The sequence below is a fragment of the Haliotis asinina genome, chromosome 11 (assembly GCF_037392515.1).
Source record: "Haliotis asinina isolate JCU_RB_2024 chromosome 11, JCU_Hal_asi_v2, whole genome shotgun sequence".
NCBI classification, from domain to species: Eukaryota; Metazoa; Mollusca; class Gastropoda; order Lepetellida; family Haliotidae; genus Haliotis; species Haliotis asinina.
In genome coordinates, this window is record NC_090290.1 from 50,068,239 (window position 1) to 50,085,419 (window position 17,181).

The 17,181-nt window shown below is 39.6% G+C and overlaps 2 protein-coding genes across 3 annotated transcripts in view; one reads left to right on the forward strand and one right to left on the reverse strand.

The window, feature by feature from the left end:
- Nucleotides 1-6,263, reverse strand: part of LOC137255900 (transcriptional repressor NF-X1-like) — a 31,083-nt gene extending 24,820 nt beyond the window's left edge. Inside the window, exons 1-7 of one of the 2 annotated variants that reach the window (XM_067793484.1) lie at nucleotides 6,106-6,263; nucleotides 3,854-4,655; nucleotides 3,003-3,167; nucleotides 2,111-2,188; nucleotides 1,702-1,804; nucleotides 979-1,050; nucleotides 255-394 (exon numbers count right to left, since the gene is read on the reverse strand). In XM_067793484.1, coding sequence (XP_067649585.1) covers nucleotides 255-394; nucleotides 979-1,050; nucleotides 1,702-1,804; nucleotides 2,111-2,188; nucleotides 3,003-3,167; nucleotides 3,854-4,598 — 1,303 coding nt within the window. In that variant the 5' untranslated portion in view covers nucleotides 4,599-4,655; nucleotides 6,106-6,263. Of the gene's footprint in view, nucleotides 1-254; nucleotides 395-978; nucleotides 1,051-1,701; nucleotides 1,805-2,104; nucleotides 2,189-3,002; nucleotides 3,168-3,853; nucleotides 4,656-6,105 lie in introns of both variants that reach the window. The other variant, XM_067793485.1, reaches the window with a different exon arrangement.
- A 1,947-nt stretch (nucleotides 6,264-8,210) lies between these two features.
- Nucleotides 8,211-13,522, forward strand: LOC137256032 (UPF0538 protein C2orf76 homolog). Its single transcript, XM_067793690.1, has 6 exons — nucleotides 8,211-8,415; nucleotides 9,061-9,111; nucleotides 9,399-9,436; nucleotides 10,479-10,560; nucleotides 11,005-11,114; nucleotides 11,684-13,522. The coding sequence occupies exons 1-5, from the start codon at nucleotides 8,220-8,222 to the stop codon at nucleotides 11,079-11,081; spliced, it is 444 nt and encodes a 147-aa protein (XP_067649791.1). The 5' UTR covers nucleotides 8,211-8,219; the 3' UTR covers nucleotides 11,082-11,114; nucleotides 11,684-13,522.
- The last annotated feature ends 3,659 nt before the right edge of the window (nucleotides 13,523-17,181 follow it).

Consider the following 17,181-nt stretch of genomic DNA (forward strand, 5'->3'; position numbering starts at 1 on the left):
TAGTTTTCTTTGTCGAGGAAGGGCTATGTTTATCTGATATATTTCTTGAATCCCTCTCTGATAACCTGCCAGATCCCATTTTAATGGTTTCCGAGTTATGCTCCAGAAATAAAGCTCATTCCTCCCTTTTGAGACTAACATGCCGGGGGATAAAAGAAAGAAATGAAAGACAAAGCTTGGCCTTCAGAGCGGCAGATATACAGTTCAGTTGTATAAATGACGAATTGTTCCAGATCAGAGGTAAATGAACATACCCTGTGTGACCTTCTCTTCACATGCTTTACAATCTCCCTTGTGGCACACCTCCTGGCACTCATGTTTGCCACAGTTGAGGGACTTGCCACAAACAGCCTCGCACTTGAAACTGGTGTCGTGACCACACCGTACTAGGTTTCTGGAAAATAGGCTTTGTGTACTCATACAGAGTTTTACATACATACAGTGAAACTACGGCTTTAGCATCGCAAGGAAAAAATCATAGAGAATATCACCAGGGTATCTTACAATATCAAATGCATGAACTGGAGTCAATAAAAAGTTTAAGACAATGAGACTCACTGAGGTATTTTAAGTTGAAGTTCAGTATCAGAGTATGAAATACGCCAAAAAAATCCCCAGACAGACAGGGCTGGTATGATCCAAAAAGGATCTGAACAGACCAGACCCAGATGAATGGAATATCTAAAATTTTCACCAGACTATCGGCTGGCTAGCTGTACATTTAGACTATCAGTCAGAAATCTAGCATGTCTTGGGTAGTCGGACAGGCCTTATTTCATACACTGTCAATAGGTTTGATAAAAAGATACGATGTCACTGTACTAGTGATCCCTGATCACTTTAATAACTTCATAAATAACACTACCCACTGCATGAGTGTCAACAAAAAACGACCAGATTCAGTTGCATCACAAGATCTTCTGACAGCTGAGATGAAGTGAAATATGTGATGAACGTGAGGCAATTTAAAATCCTTACTTTGATTTTCCACAATCACAGGTTCTGTTGACAGTAGCACTGCATGGCGGGCATGGACCAGGATGACACAGTCTGAGGGTGAAAAACACAAAGTTGGAGCTATAGTGAAAACATGGTACATGATACATAACAGTGTCAATACTGTATCCCAGTAGGCTGAATGCAGGGCTCCAGATATGGTCCGTATAGGCATATGTACAGATTAAAAATATGCTGGACATGGTAGGAAATGATGTAAAAAACATAGCAGATAGTACACAACACATCAATGGTGCATGGTCTTAGAATCATATACTGATTTATTTATCTGAAAAAGTATTGTTTTATTGTTTTCTGATCTGTTTACAAAACAGTAGCAATGTTCTGGTGCACACATCTATGCATTTGGGATACTATGACAAGTGAAAACTAAGCAGGTCACTAGGCCTAACCACCTGATCCCAACAGTTGCCTCTTACATCAGGCAGAGTAAGGGTGAAGGAAGGAAAGGGATACAACTTCCTTGTTAACAAAGTAAAGGGGTGTGAAGGGACATAACTCTTCTCCCAAAGTACAAGGGGGATGAGGGGACATAACCCTTCTCACAATGGTTCATAACTCTCCTCACAAAGTACAAGGAGGGGAGAGGGGGACATAACTCTTCCCACAAAGTACAAGGGAGATGAGGGACATAACTCTTCTCACAAACTACCATGCAGGCCAAGGGAATAAAAGTCTACTCACAAAGTGCACGGATGAGGACAATCTCCCTTCCTGCTCTTGTGACACACCTCCCCACAGCTGTGAGGAGTCTCATACTGACTGTATGCCGGGTCTCGTACTTTTCCTGAAATGCAAACAGTCCCTGTCAAATTCCACAGTATCAGTAGTAGTGGTTAAGAACTGACATTTGATATTCTGACAAGAGGGGCACAACACAACTGGGAACCAATGTGTCAACCAAGTCAGCAACCCTACCATCCGATCTTGCCTCTTACAAAAAGCAAGGGTTACTGAAGACCAATTCTAATTTGGATGTTCATGGGTTCTGACAAGAGGAGATCCTGCAAACAACGACCATCAAAGCAATGGATCTGATTGGGCATTTCCTCCACCATGACACGCAGACAAGACTACACCTGCACACACTTACCACAGTAGCAGCGGTACTGGTTTGGCACTTTTTCTGTGACATTCTGACAAGCAGGGCACCTCCACCCTGTAGCACTGCCTGGAAGATTGAAACACAAGAGAGGGTTTCAGTGTCATTTCAGTAATGCATCACAGTTCTGAACCCTCTTCCATCTAAACAGGCAGAGTATGTTAGGCCCAATACAACTTCAACATGCTGGCATTCATCGAGAGGGTCAAAGTGATATGTATTGAAACATAGTCATTACAAAATCGAAGACAATAATATCTTCAAAGGAAAACCAGTACTTTATGTGAAAAACATCAACAGATGTTTTGTTAATAATAATAATTCACTTATATAGTGCTTACTATCCGTCTGACTAGTTGCTCCCTGGACGCTGTAATCAGAATCTGATTATTATTACCTCGGATAACCCAAGCTGCCTTTTAGGTGCTAGAAGGTTAGCGTCACATGACTTTAACACATTGGGTACCCATTTTCTGCTGGGTAAACAGAGGCAATTTTGAACAAACTCACTTGCCTCAGGTGAGACCACATGTACCACATGTGCTTCGCTGTTGGGCAGGACTGAAGTCTAGAAACTCTCTGAAGTCAAGCTGCCAAACATTGTCACCAATCCAAGGACAGCCCGAGCTCGACGGTGCTTAACATCAACCGATTTGTGACCTGAGCTCTATGCACAGGACCACTCGCCACCATATGTGTTCAGATACACACATGATAAATAGAGAATGTAACACAATCAGTCAGAACCATTGCCTAGCAATCAGTTTACTGCTTGTTTCTTGTTCCTTGCTCTCTACAAACTATGTCACTGAAGATTCTTTACTTTGAAAATGATGACAGCATAACAACTTATTGAAGTTGACATCTTATCGCAGTTTCTCACCATCTCTCTCTGTGATGGTGGATGTTCGTGCCCACTTCTTGATGCAGTGCAGATGGAAGACGTGGAAACAGTTGCCGCAGCTCCAGATGGCATGCTCACATCGCACCTTGTCATAGCACACCATGCACTCATACTTGCCTCGAGACAGCTGGTCTAAAAGTGATCCTGGATAACAGAAAATATTCATTAATTATCGGAGTGAGTGAGTGAATGAGTGAGTGAGTATAGTTTAATATCCAAAATTCCAGCTATACAGTGGCGGTCTGTAAATAATCAAGTCTGGACCAGACAATCCAGTGATCAACAGCATGAGCATTGATCTGCAGGATTGGGAACTGATGAGGTGTCAACCTAGTCAGCGAGTCTAACCACCCGATTCTGTTAGCTGTCTCTTACGACAAGCATAGTTGCCTTTTACGACAACCATGGGTTGCTGAAGGCCCATACTACCCCAGACCTTCATGGGTCCTGACAAAGCTACATATAAACAGAGCAACTAATCGCAACAGTAGCTTTTTTCACTTTCTCATATCTCTTTGCTTTTAGCAATATTCCAGCCACGTCACAGCGGGGAACACCAGAAATAGGCCTCACACATTATATCCATGTGGGGATTCAAAGTGGGCCTTTGGTGCGATGAGCAGACGCTTTAACCACTGGGCTACCCCAATCACCTGACATTCCAGAAGCAGGTAGTGGCGGTTGGGTATCTGAGTGGTAATGTATTCACTCATCATACTGCAGACTTGTGTTTCCCAACATGGATACAATGTGTGAAGCCCATTTCTTGTGTCTCCTGCCGAGTCTAATTTCAGATGATGACAAGACAAAAAACAGTCATTTCTTCTCACCTCTCTGTGTTTCATCCTTGACCTTCTGCATGCGGTGACCTTGACCTGTCCTTACACGAGATTGGCCGACCCCTCTCCTGTCATCACGCCTGTTCTTGTCGCTGGACCTTGGTTGACTGCCCACACTCTGATCAGTCCTGTCTGTGACTGGAGAAGCCCTACCCCTGTCCTCATTTGATCTTCCCCTCCCACTGTAATTATACTGCTTCCGTTTACCCCCACGATCACCCCCATATCTTGGACGGTTTGTGTTTCCATCTCCGGCACTCCCTGAGGTAGAACTGTTGTACTCTCCACTTCTACTTTCTCCTTGGTTAGACTCTTGTGCTGAATTGTTACTTAGCTGAGATGCCTCTGATAAACTTGCACCAGAATTAGCTTCATAACATTGCTGATTGTGCACATTTTGGTTATAATAAACTTGGTTTTGTCCGTAATAGTTCTGGTTATGATAATATGATCCCCTCCCTCTTGCAACTTGTCCTCCTCCTCCACCACGCCCCCTTGGACGATTCTGTCTGTAGGAATGGGAGGGTATGGACTGACCCTGTACCCACTGTAAATCCTGGTATTGATACTGTGGGTACTGTTGCGGGTACACAGGCTGTTGAGGGTATGGTTGTTGGTAGTCGTACGTGTAATAGTACGAACTGTTATAGGGGTTAAAGTATGCATTGCTGGCACCTGCAATGTTACCAGGGTCGCTGTAGCTGTAGTCACTGTTGCCGTTGTGGCTGTAACTCATACTTGACTCTTGTATCTCAGCTAGTGTCTTTTCCACAGATATTTTCGTTGTCTCCTGCTGGAAAAAAATAAAAATAAAAATAGTACACTATCTTTATATCCTGCGTTGTTTCTTTAGGAATGGGCTAGCCTGGTGGTTAAAGCATTCACTTGTCATGCTGAAGACATGGGTTCGATTTCCTACATGGGTCAAGCCAGTTGCTGGAATATTGGTAAAAGTGCACGTCGCCATTCACAGAATAAAAGAAGTTGTATATCCATAAAAATTGTCATAACTCTTCATGTTTCTTTGTTGTTTAATGCCACACTCAGCAATATTCCAGCTATATGGTGGCACACTGTAAATGATCAAAGTTGGATGCATGGTCCATAGAGGTTAATTCTGCAAGCAAGCTGATAAAGTACGGGAGTCATTTGTCAGATATAAGATATTATCTCTGTAATGTACACTAATGATTGTTTTAAGGTTCATTATAGTTAAATAACTCGCCTAAAATAATGTTTTCATTAATATGATGACTGGCACATAAACTATCTCAGTGACAATGGAAAGGTTATTAGCTCCATGAAATTAACACTGATGTTTACTAATTCAGTTTTAATGATTGTTGTTGAGAATGTAACATATGCTATTTTGGGACTTACACTTTCTTAGTAAAGTACAGATTGTAGTCATTTGGGGGTAAGACATCCGCCCATATCCTCCCTACATCCCCCTCTATATTTTAGTGACAATGAAAAATGTCTACGACTGGCGTTTCTTAAAGCTGAATATGTATTTCAGTATGTTGAGATGCAATTCAATACATGTAAAAACCCATCCTTATCAGATGGGGAATATGTATTCTGGTGATATAATTTGATTAGAATCAAATTTAAGTGGGGATATGGGCGGAAGTCTTTCCAAATTTGAGGGGTTGAGTCCCATCCGCGATTTGAATCTACACCTTCAGAGTTAGGCACCTAATCACCGGCAAATCAAAGTCTGATCCCTAATCCACTCAGCAAACCGGGGCCTCAAATTCTACTTGCTGCCAATGTTGTTTTAACAAGTCACAGTGACATGAAATCACTTTCGATCACCAGTACACGTCAACAAAGTTCCCTTCATCACCGAGCATGGCAAATGAACGATTGGGTACAACACAAACAGGCATTTTAGCAGCATTTTCATACTTGTTGTATTTCGGCGTCTGGTTGACAGAGTAGGGTTACTTTAAGATCACGTATCACTCACGAATACTGATGAATAGCTTCTGGTAATGAGTTCGGCACCTGATTTGAAAATATGTTATGGTTTAAAAAGGACTTTAATTTGTAAGAAGACACATTATACTGAATGAGATATACTGGTATCTGGTATCATCACTGTCGGCATATTCATGGCTGTCAAAGTTTAGTTTACTTACACTGGGTTTCCCAGCGATATTAGATGTACCCACAAAAAAAAAGTCTGACGACAGCTCAAGAAGATTCAGGGCAATTGTCAGCCTTGTAAGGCTCCTCACCAATGTAAATGCGACACTCGAATTCCTGGCAGTAGTTCAAGAATGTTGTTCTGTGGCTGCGACTTTCAGAATGGTGTGTTTCAGTAATAAAGTGCGGTTAAATACTCTACGTTTCCCTACTCAATACCTGCTTCCGTGGTGCAATATGCTTGCGAAGAAACAATAGAGTTACTTCCCTTGTATGATATTGCCACATATGCTATTCTCCTACACATAAATTTTATTGAAATGTCCGAATGAAAGCACAATATTAAATATGTCGCTTTCTGTACTCGGAACTACATCCCCCTCCAACTCGCCCCGTCAGTGTCACATACGATACACAACTCAACTAATAAAATAACATATCTTTGCAATACTAATATTCCCTGAAAAGGTTGCTTTATACAATGATAAATGTTGCGTTCTGCAAAAGTAAAAAGAATGTATAAATGTCTACGTGCAAAAATAACATTACATATGTAATTTCATGTGAAACTCCCCGGATTCCTTTGGTTAAGTAGAAAATTTTTTTTACGAAGAATAAACGTGTGTAATCAAATTGTCCAAACGGCACTTATTTGCAAGGCTAACATGAGACTGTAACCATGGTAACATACAGAAAGACAGGTGTTTGTACTAAGAAAACAAAGAACTGTAACCCATGATAGTCGTATGAGGCGATTAAAGGGTTCGAGTGGTCAAGCTCGCTGATTTGGATGACTCGTGTCAGCGTATCACAATCAAGCAGTTGATCATTTGATTGTCTAGTCCAGACTCGATTATTTATACACCACCTCCATATGTTTGGACAATTGCTGAGTGAGGTGTAAAACTAATCTCACTTACTATAATGGTCTGTGTGCTACAAGGTTCAGTCCTGTTTCGTTTTTATTTTTTCATTTAGAAGACAAGGGATATTTTGTCTATGGTATGAACAAACAATGCTGTTCTTACTTTAGAAGAGACGTCATTCTGTCACATAATTACACTAACTGAAGATGTTTTGACTTAAATAATACAAACATTCTCGTGATCCGAAACCATTCACGTTGTCTTAATCCTGAAAATCTTGATGCTGTTATGCGCTAATTAAACCCCGGGCCTACATAGCTGTGTATGAAGAAATACATGAGGCTGAGTGAGAGGGTGTAGTTTTACACCGCACTCAGCAATATTCCAGCTATATAGCGGCGGTCTGTAAATAATCGAGTCTGGCAGACAATCCAGTGACTAACAACATGAGCATCGACCTGCGCAATTGGGAGCCGATGACACGTGTCAAGCAAGTCAGCGAGCCTGACCACCCGATCCCGTTAGTCGCCTCTTACGACAAGCACAGTAATCTGTTATGGCAAGCGTGGGTTGCTGAAGGCCTATTCTACCCAGGGTAGACCTTCATGGGTCCATGTAGGTGAGGCTCACTAACCTGTAGGGCTACAACTTCGTCATTATATATGACTGAAAGTGAAAAAAGAACAGAAACGCTTCAAAGTATATTTATCATAACCGAAAACGACAGAAACTTTGTATAAATGTTTTTTCTTTATCTGCACACATTGTGGCAGGGTAAAATTGTTTCTTCAATTTGACTTTTTGTTTTGTGTTTTATATTATTCCTGCCGCATATCATTTTAAAAAATCTGGAGACTTTAGTGGTTGTAATAAGCACAGTATACCAATAAATCGTGGAAAATTACTATGGTACATCAAAATTATTCTCTTGATTATACCATGTTTGGTAAAACAAATCAAAGGTTACTGTTGTTTTGTGTCAAAACCGAGGTGTTGAACCTAATGAAATTTGTTATCCGACACATCACAACCTCAGATTCACAACTCAGAATTATGTAAACGAAGACTAAGCTTATCGATTAACAGCATATAATGTTTATGTGTTTAAACATAGTGCGCTCGGTGATTGAATGTTCAAAACAAGTGACGTCACTGTAGCAATCTTCTATAAATTCACTTATAATAATTTTGATTATAAGTTAATCTCAGTTCGTGCATTTTCAGGACTCAAACATTGAAGATATAACCGAAAGCTGTTCTTCTGGACCAGCTTCAAACATACATCGCTCGGAGAAGGTTGCGTGATGTAAAACAAAACTGATACTAGTCGTTTGGAAATCATGCTCATTCCTTTGCGCGTTATAATGAGTACCGGTAAACAAGTAAACAATGTCAATATGGCAAAAGAAGCCTCGAATGTGACAATAACTGTGCGGCTTGTTAGGTCTTTCACTCATCGAAATGTAAAACATTTAGTTTACCATAATGTCAACACAGGCCAAACAGTCGCTGACTTCCGCCAGATGCTGGACGAAGGTGTGGGTTTTAAGACACATGGTCACTTACAGTTTTGTGCGTTACATCGAGACACAACGGAGATAACGTTAATTCAGTGTGCGATTCATGGTCTTCTGTGTCATCACATTATCTGCTCTTGTAATGTGTGCATTGTCCCCTTTGATCTCTATATGGTTTGCCCCTTTAAGATGATATTTCTACAACATCAATTCATTCTTCGCTCATGATATGTTCACACTCAAAATCATTGGATTGTCTAGTCCAGACTCGATTACTAACAGTTACAGACGGCCGCCATATAGTTGGGATACTGCTGAGTGCAGCATAACACTAAATTAAACTCCCTCACTCAAAAAACATATTCCCCACACACCTGTTGGTAGGGTTGTTTTATTTGTTTATGTCACACACAACATGGCGTTTGTGTCTGTTTGTCAATAATAGCGACTGGGTAGCTGAACATCCAGTGATTGACGGTATTAGCACTGACCACCACAGTTGGGATGCAGTGACGTGAAAAACCGATACAGCACTCCTAAGGTCTCACCACCCCGTTCTCGTAAGCTCCTCCAGATCAGTTTGTAAGCTTTAGTTTGTGTTGTTGTAGCTATTAGTAGCCTGTGATTATTTGTTCTGTGTAGCTGATAATCAGCAGTGTTTCAGACATTCCCACAAGACAAAGTCTGCCGCCACCATTTAAGAAATTCACATATGGTAAGTTCATCAGTATGAGTGACTAATGTGATTAACAATTAACCTCTTAAAAGTCTTCATATTTCTTTGCTTAATTGGAGGTGTACACTGCAAAGAATATACATATCATTAATACCAGTTTGTGATTATTGAATAACTTGTTATTACTTTGAGAAAATGGTAATTTGCAAATGTATGCATACCTTATATGTGTGTGCGTGGGTAGCTGTACATATATGCACATGTTCATCAAGATGCATTTCAAAGTTTATTACAATGAATAACAACGTTTTCATGTACTATTTCAGACACACTGAAGATATCGCACAAGGCCTACGGTGCTAAGGTTTGTCTCCATGTTGTGAACACAGAAAGGGAGTGTGTCTGTGTGTGTGACTTTACCCAGCATTTGACAACATTAAAGAAATATCAAGGTGGGACATAGACATTCACACATTGTTCTGATGTGGGGAACAGAATCAGGTACTCGGGGTGATGAGAGAACGCTTCAGTGAGTGAGAGAACGAGTAAGATTTATAGTCCTATCAGTATTTCCGTGATATAGTAACAGTGCATTAACCGGAAGGTTTTCCTAGAGCATCTCATATCTAGTTCATTAGCAGTGGATTCATGAAGGTCTGGCTTAGAACTGGTTTCAGCAACCCATGCTTGTTAACAGCAACTAACAGGATCAGGGGGACAGGCTCACAGACTTGGTTGAAACATTGTGTCCCAATTGTATAAATCGATGCTCATGTTGTTGATCACATGACTTTCTGGTCCAGACTCAATCTACAGACCCATGCCATACAGCTCCAGTGTTAAACAACAAAGTGAGGTGCACAACAACAAACAAACAAATTTTACCAACTAGACCTTGGAAGCCAGTCAGTGGCTATGAACGAAAATGGGGAAGACTTTTTACATGAGGGGCAGATAGGTTTCAGTCTCGTGGTCAAAATTATAGTGACATCTGTGTGTGCGCATGTGCATTTGCGTGCATGTTAGCTTGGCTGTTTGTACTGATGCATATTGGACAGTGCTACAATCAAATGTATACTGAAATGGGTTGCAATGTATTAAAGGGGATGTCCAAATCAGATAGAGCATACTGAATCTGAGTCCGGTACTTATTTTATCTTCATATATATGAACACAGCTGAACACCAGTTTAAGTACCATATCACTATGACAGAGTGACTTGGAAACTGTTGTAAAACATTGACTGTAGTTCACAATTATGTTTTCTGGAAATTTTGCTGTGGTCAAATTAGATTGCAGGCAAGAGCACAAAGATCCCAGTGGCATCCCCCAAAAGTTGAACAATGAAAGCCCCTCTTTGTCTGGGAACAGCAAACCAATTTTGGCATTATTCTCTCTCTCTCCAGACGGCTGATCCTATTATCAACAGGGACAGAGATGAGGAACTGATTCTGCTTCCTGAGAAGACTCTAGCTGAATGTGGAGTAGGTAAGTCTGCCAGAGCGAGTGAGTCAGTTAGTGGGTGAATGAGTGAGTGAGTGAGTCAGAGTGAAAATAGCTTTATTGCTGCTTTATGCAATATTCCAGCAATAAACCCTGATGGGGAGACCAGAAATATGCTTCATGCATCGAACCCATGTGGGAATCGAACAAGGGCCTTCCTTTTGGTGAGCGAACACTTTAATCACTAGCCTACCCTACGGCACTGGTGAGTCTACAGGAAGTCAAAGCATAAAAAAAAGGCTGTATCTTTATTGAATGGAAATGCTCATGAGTTAAATATTTAAATATTTTTTTATGAATAGTGAAAGTTAGAGTGTTTGAAAGTAATTTGACAGGTTTCAAGTTTCACCCACACAGCTTACTCTGATGAAACTGAAAAAAAGTCACACATCCTATTCGTTCATGTGATCATGTGATTCGGTCTTCCAGAGAATGAGACTGAGGTATCCTACTTCCTGATGGAGGACTACAGAGCCTATCAACAGGACGCGACCACAGTGTTCTGAAGGAAGTGCACCCATCACAACAAGTATTCCACTGTGAGCTGCTGATGTCAGTTTTCTGAGGCCATCTTACACTGTTTAGGATTTTCCCAGTTCTCCCAGCTAAGGTTGAATCTGCACTGCCAGTCATTCATAGCTGTCCAGATAGTTATATCCCGGGATTCCCTGCTGGATTGGCATCCAACCTATCTGCTATTCTGGATCAGATGGCTTTACTGGGTGACTTGGTTTATTAAGTGCCTTCAACACTAAGGAACTTGCAGTGGTCTAAGGTGTTCCTTGCCTGGACTGGAATGTCTCAAGGCAGCTGTTGGCTAGCTGGAATAACATAAGCAGGGCCTTGACCAGGAATTGGACATTCTTGACTGAATGCACAGAGGTGGTAAAGTTGACATTCCTGTGTAGAACACCAACCCTCAGACATATCAGTACTCATTTTCAACCCGAGTGTTCTTCTCCATTGTGGGAGTTGATTCGCCGGTTCCATCCTACAACACAAATACCCACATTTTAATTGTTATTCTCCCATTTTTCATTCTATTATATAAAAATGTTAATTTAATAAATATAATTTATACTTAAGTTTATTTATACTTACCTTCCAGATGACTGTTGGTCCTGACCGACTGGTTAAACAGGGACCATCTTGTGACAGTGACGGTGCTACTGTTGATCCATTGCCTGCTGAAATACTCACTCAGAGTCTTCAGGACTGGAGTTGTTACCTTCTGGTGTAGACAGGCAAACGCCGGTCTGATGTGATTTTGGTGGAAGATACGCAAGAACCATCAGTATATTGATGAACTTGTGAATGCCTTGCTTGCTCTTGTAGGACTTCTGTAAAGAATGATCATACAATAAAGCAACGTAATGTGACGTGGTCGATAATGACAGTATGTGAAGTATAATGAAGTGAAATACACAACCATGTACTTTCACATTTGGCTACACTCTGTCTATGGGTAACCAGGTAGCTGACTCGAAGTCCATCGTCATAGTTTTCACGGCACGAGGGCGTGGCAGGGATTCCGGAGTCGTCGGAAAATCTTCACGTAATCCACCTTCCTTCTCCAGGACATAACAGCGAAGGAAAGCGGCATCATCTTCGTTTGCTTTCCAACTTTCAAGAAGGCGTGCACTGAGATCAGCTGGTAGAACGGGTCTATAGCGATCTTGAAAGTCCCATGTACAAACCAATGCTGTGCAAGAGAGAGATGGGATAGTTGCCTTTGAGTAGCGAGATGACGCTCTCCCTTCACAACTATGTCTCCACGAAAGAAGTCAGGCAAGAAATCTGAAATTAAAAAAACAAGATATATACATATAGCTATATAAATGTGTGTATGTGCGTTATAGTACTATCCTATAGTGATATTTTAAAATATTTTACTTTATAATTAGAAATACGTACCTCAAAATCTAGATCCTTGGGATCTTTAAGACGAATCTTCTCCCGACATCTATTTGCAATCCTTTCCAGATAGTCCGGGTCGGTACATCCTCGATATCTCAAGGGTATAAAATAACATATGCAAGAACTCATTCTACCTCTTCCAAATAACCTCTGCATTGTTTCTGTTGCCAAGTATAATCGGTTAGATAATTCAAAAAACGAAAGTGAGTTGTGATTGGTTCGCTCAACTTCCCAGCGTAGACACCTGATTGGATCAAAAGACAGTCAAGGGAGGTAATAAATTTATCGGGCAGAGTCTTAGATGCGTCCAGGGTATTGTGGAGACTTATCGGAACGTATACCCTGGAGATATCGAGGATGGGGTCGGTAAGGCCTCCTGGAACTGGGTTGTCACGTGCAACCTCGTCCGTCACCCTTTCAGCAATAGAGTGTCCAGACTCCTGAAGATTGCCCATGGCAGCTTCTTTCACCTGAAAAGTATAAGAACAATTACAATAAACACAGCGATGAACAATGAATCGATCAATTAAGGCTTAATTAGTTAACGAGGCATTTAACGAGGCATCTTAATTATGCATGTTATCTCATGTTAAACAGTAATTAACCAACCACTTAGAGGATAAGTGGTCATTACCTTCATCTTAACTTGTGCCTCTTGAATTTCTTTAGGCTATATGGGATGGGAATGTGATGAAGAGCCTTTAGTAAATGTGCCTTGGTCTTGAATTACAGTTGCAAGGCATTTCATCTTCTTTCCACGTTGACTGCAACGCCAGTACACCTTCTGGCCTCTTGAAGACTAAAATGAAAATACGATAAACTTGCTACATCTCGCATAATATATATTTACCACATTACATTACAAAGTATCCGTACAGTCAATTGACATACCCGGTAAGTAAGTTACTTACTTATTGTATTGTTATAACACTGACAAATGATCAAGGGGTCTTGAAGTACCACGTCTAAGTATTAAGGAGTAAAACATTGAGAGGTTAATTAAACACATCCAAGTATTAAAAAAGAAAAACATTTCAATGTTTCAATTAAACATCTCCAAGTGATAGGTAAGGAAACATTGCTAGAGTACCTTTTGGACATAGGTTTATCCACTAGACTCCATCAAGTAGAGGTTACCCCTTCTGTGAGTCAGTCTCGAGAAGGGTGAACTTCTCATCCACCTCATTCTCAAAGTATCAATTAGGAAAGTACCTCAATAATAAACACCAAAATTTGTTGTGTGATATAACTTCTTTTATCATTTGTACACTTTGATACCAAATAATACATATGTCATGTGCATTAAAAATAATAACGATTCCGCATGCTACTTTCCATACGATCGTTACAGGGATATCACATGGAGCACGCGACAACACTGTCAACAGTGAGTAAACAGTCGCTGAAAATAGCGTTTTTGTCAATATTCAAGGATGTCAACATGCGGAATTATTAGCTAATGGTAACCATGTCATCAGAAAGCCATAAGCATATGTACTATTGGTCAAATACGCGTGTTTTATGCGGATTTTCGTTTATCGAGGAATCGGTGTCGGTGACTAACGATTTTTAAGTCTCGCCAAACCCTAAACAATAGCTGTTGTCTGATTGGTTAAATACCTTCGGCCTTCTCGCGTTTGATTGGACGGTCATAGGTCGTTCGCGACCCCCTACTAGGGTTTGTTAGACTCAGTGTGACTGTACTGAGAATATGTTTACTTAGACTGCTAGAAAAGAAGAACTGAGAGTAAGGCTTAAGGAGAAAATTAAGGAAACATGAGAGAATGTACATTCAGAATTTGTTGATATGAATAATATATACATTGTTAGATCTAACACATAATGAAATGAATTTGTTTTTTTAAGAAGTACAATCTGTTTTGATCATTTGTCTGTTTTGTGCATGTTGTTCTTTGAGAGATAACGCCTGGTCAGCAATATATCACCACAGTGCGCTACTTTGAAATATTCAAATATGAGAATCCGCAGTTACACAGAACCAATCATGTGAGATTTAGTAAACACGTGATAATTCAATTCAATTAAATTTATTACTCAACACCACCAACGGTGGTACATGAGAATACAAATAAATATAAATATTTATAAATATATATATGACTTGATGGCCGATAAACAGCGAGCAAGAGCCGAATGTTAAGGTATCTTTGTAGACTTAAATATTACATGAATGTACACAGCAAGATTTTTAAGGTTGCGCGTTTTTTTAGAGGAGAGCAGTTTGACAACTTTCCACAGGGATACAGAATTCAGGTACGAAGGTAAATAGTTTTGTCTATACTGTAATAAAGCATCGCACTTGAACAGATTATGGAATTCATCTCCAACTGCATGAGAATTACACAGACGATATTCTCAAGGAACATTTGCCCAACGGCCAATTTCTACAGGGAGGTGGTGATTACTCGTTTTGAATCTTAAAATAGTGAAATATGTATGTCTTGGCAGAAAGATATATCTCTCAAATTCTATATTATTTTTAAAATACGAGAAAAAGACGATTTTCAACTCTTTATCATGGAGGCATGCCATTTCTGTAAAATTGGTCTTGGGGGATCTGTTCAATCGTAAAGGAGAGAAACTTAGTTGTACAAAGAAATGGATTATCAAATATTTCAGATAAACCAGCGTCATTAAGTGTCTTTCTTACAAACTCAATCCAGGGAAATAAACTGATTTCAGAACGAGCTTGTAGCATAATTTAATATATATTATTAACATGGTGGAAATGCACAATATTTTATGAAGATTCTATGCACTGTAAAACTTTCCTGTAGTTAGCTGTACTACTGGCAGCTAGGCTGCCAAACTTTTACCGTAAATAACACGGTATACAGTGAAAATAACAGCAATTTGTAATAGTATTTACCGTAAATTTTTACAGTACACTACCGTAAGAATTACGGTGTCACTGTAAACATTTCCTGTATTTTTACGGTAAACTACTGGCAGCTGGCCTGCCAAACTTTTACCGTAAAAAACACGGTATACCGTAAAAATAACAGCAATCTGTAATAGCATTTAAGATATAATATAACAATAAACTAAGGTAGGACTTACCATACAATGTGCTGTGCACATTCCTGTATTTCTACTTAAATTTAGACTTTACTATCAGGGTTTGAACAGTGAAATAACTCAACCAACTGCAACCTAATGTCATCCAACCTCTGCGATAAGATAAATGGCCCATTCGTATGCTTTCATTTGATGAAAGATTGCAACAGCTCATTGGCGATATAGGTAAAGTGGAAAAGAAAAAAAAAATACCATATTGCTAGTATAGCACCAGCAAAATCAACCTGATAATGTATTAACTGAAAACAAACAATATCTAAACAACTTCTGGAAAAAAAAACATGTTTGGCGATCACTGAACACGAAATTATGCATTTCTCTTCCAGCAATTAACTCAATGAACACAATTCAAACAATATGTAAAACACTTCTGGAAAGACATGTTTGGCTATCATTGAATTTGAATTTTTGCATTTCTCTTCTAGCAATTAACTCAATGGCCTCAATTCAAACAATATCTAAACAACTTCAAAGACATGTTTGGCTATCATTGAACACGAAATTAAGTATTTCTCTCTCAGCAATTAACTCCAGGAACTTAATTCAAACAATATCTAAACCACTTCTGAAAAAAACACGTTTTACTATCATTGAAAACGAAATTAAGTACTTCTCTTCCGGCAATTAAGTCAATAACCTCAATTCAAACAATATGTAAAACACTTCTGGAAAGACATGTTTGGCTATCATTGAACTTGAAATTATGCATTTCTCTTCCAGCAATTAACTCAATGGCCTCAATTCAAACAATATCTAAACAACTTCAAAGACATGTTTGGCTATCATTGAACACGAAATTAAGTATTTCTCTCTCAGCAATTAACTCCATGAACTTAATTCAAACAATATCTAAAAAACTCCTGGAAAAAACATATTTGGCTGTCATCAATGCAAACCAATCATTACTTAGTATTGCAACTGCTAGACTTTGCCCTCTCATGCCTCGATCCATTCAAAATCGGCAAGTTCGTTGATGAGTTTGAGAACTTTCGCACTCATAACTGTCTTCTTTCTTTTTCCCTTGCAACCTTTTGATCCCTTGTCTGGATTAATGCGAACGAAGCATCTGGAAATGAAAGCAGTGACATCATTGTTTCTGCGTTATCAAAGCTTTTCACAATAGATAAATACGACTAAGTAAACTACATTTACATTTTTCGGAAAAACAGAAAGTCTGCAATTTTCAGAAGCAGTTCATTTATCCTACAGCCATTTATCTTGACACTGGAGGGTTGGGCCAATGAGATATTGGTCACATATACCTTTAACATCTACAAGCAGACAGGACAAGGGTAACATCTAATATCAGTGAATCTAAGCTTGAAGTTCCTGATAAGTAGAACAGAGGCTTCTGAGGGGCATTGCTCTGAACCACAATTTACGTAAAAGGTGAATATGCAGAACTGTTGCTCTTGGGTGAGTCTTTTTAACCAGAATTGCATATAGTTTTATCCATCTCTAGCTGGTTGTTGAATTCAAGAGTCTGTTTAAGATACACGTTTAATTTACCTCTGTATGAACACAGGTGTGGCAGCAGACCCAGTCTGATATTCAATGTTAAACACATAGAAAGCAGCGAAGAGCATAGCA

Excerpts from the sequence above, each read along its gene's own strand:
- LOC137256032 (XM_067793690.1), top strand. The coding sequence starts at position 8,220 with ATGCTCATTCCTTTGCGCGTTATAATGAGTACCGGTAAACAAGTAAAC. Across the intron at positions 9,112-9,398 it reads ATTTAAGAAATTCACATATG|ACACACTGAAGATATCGCAC; the intron begins GTAAGTTCATCA and ends GTACTATTTCAG. Across the intron at positions 10,561-11,004 it reads TCTAGCTGAATGTGGAGTAG|AGAATGAGACTGAGGTATCC; the intron begins GTAAGTCTGCCA and ends TCGGTCTTCCAG.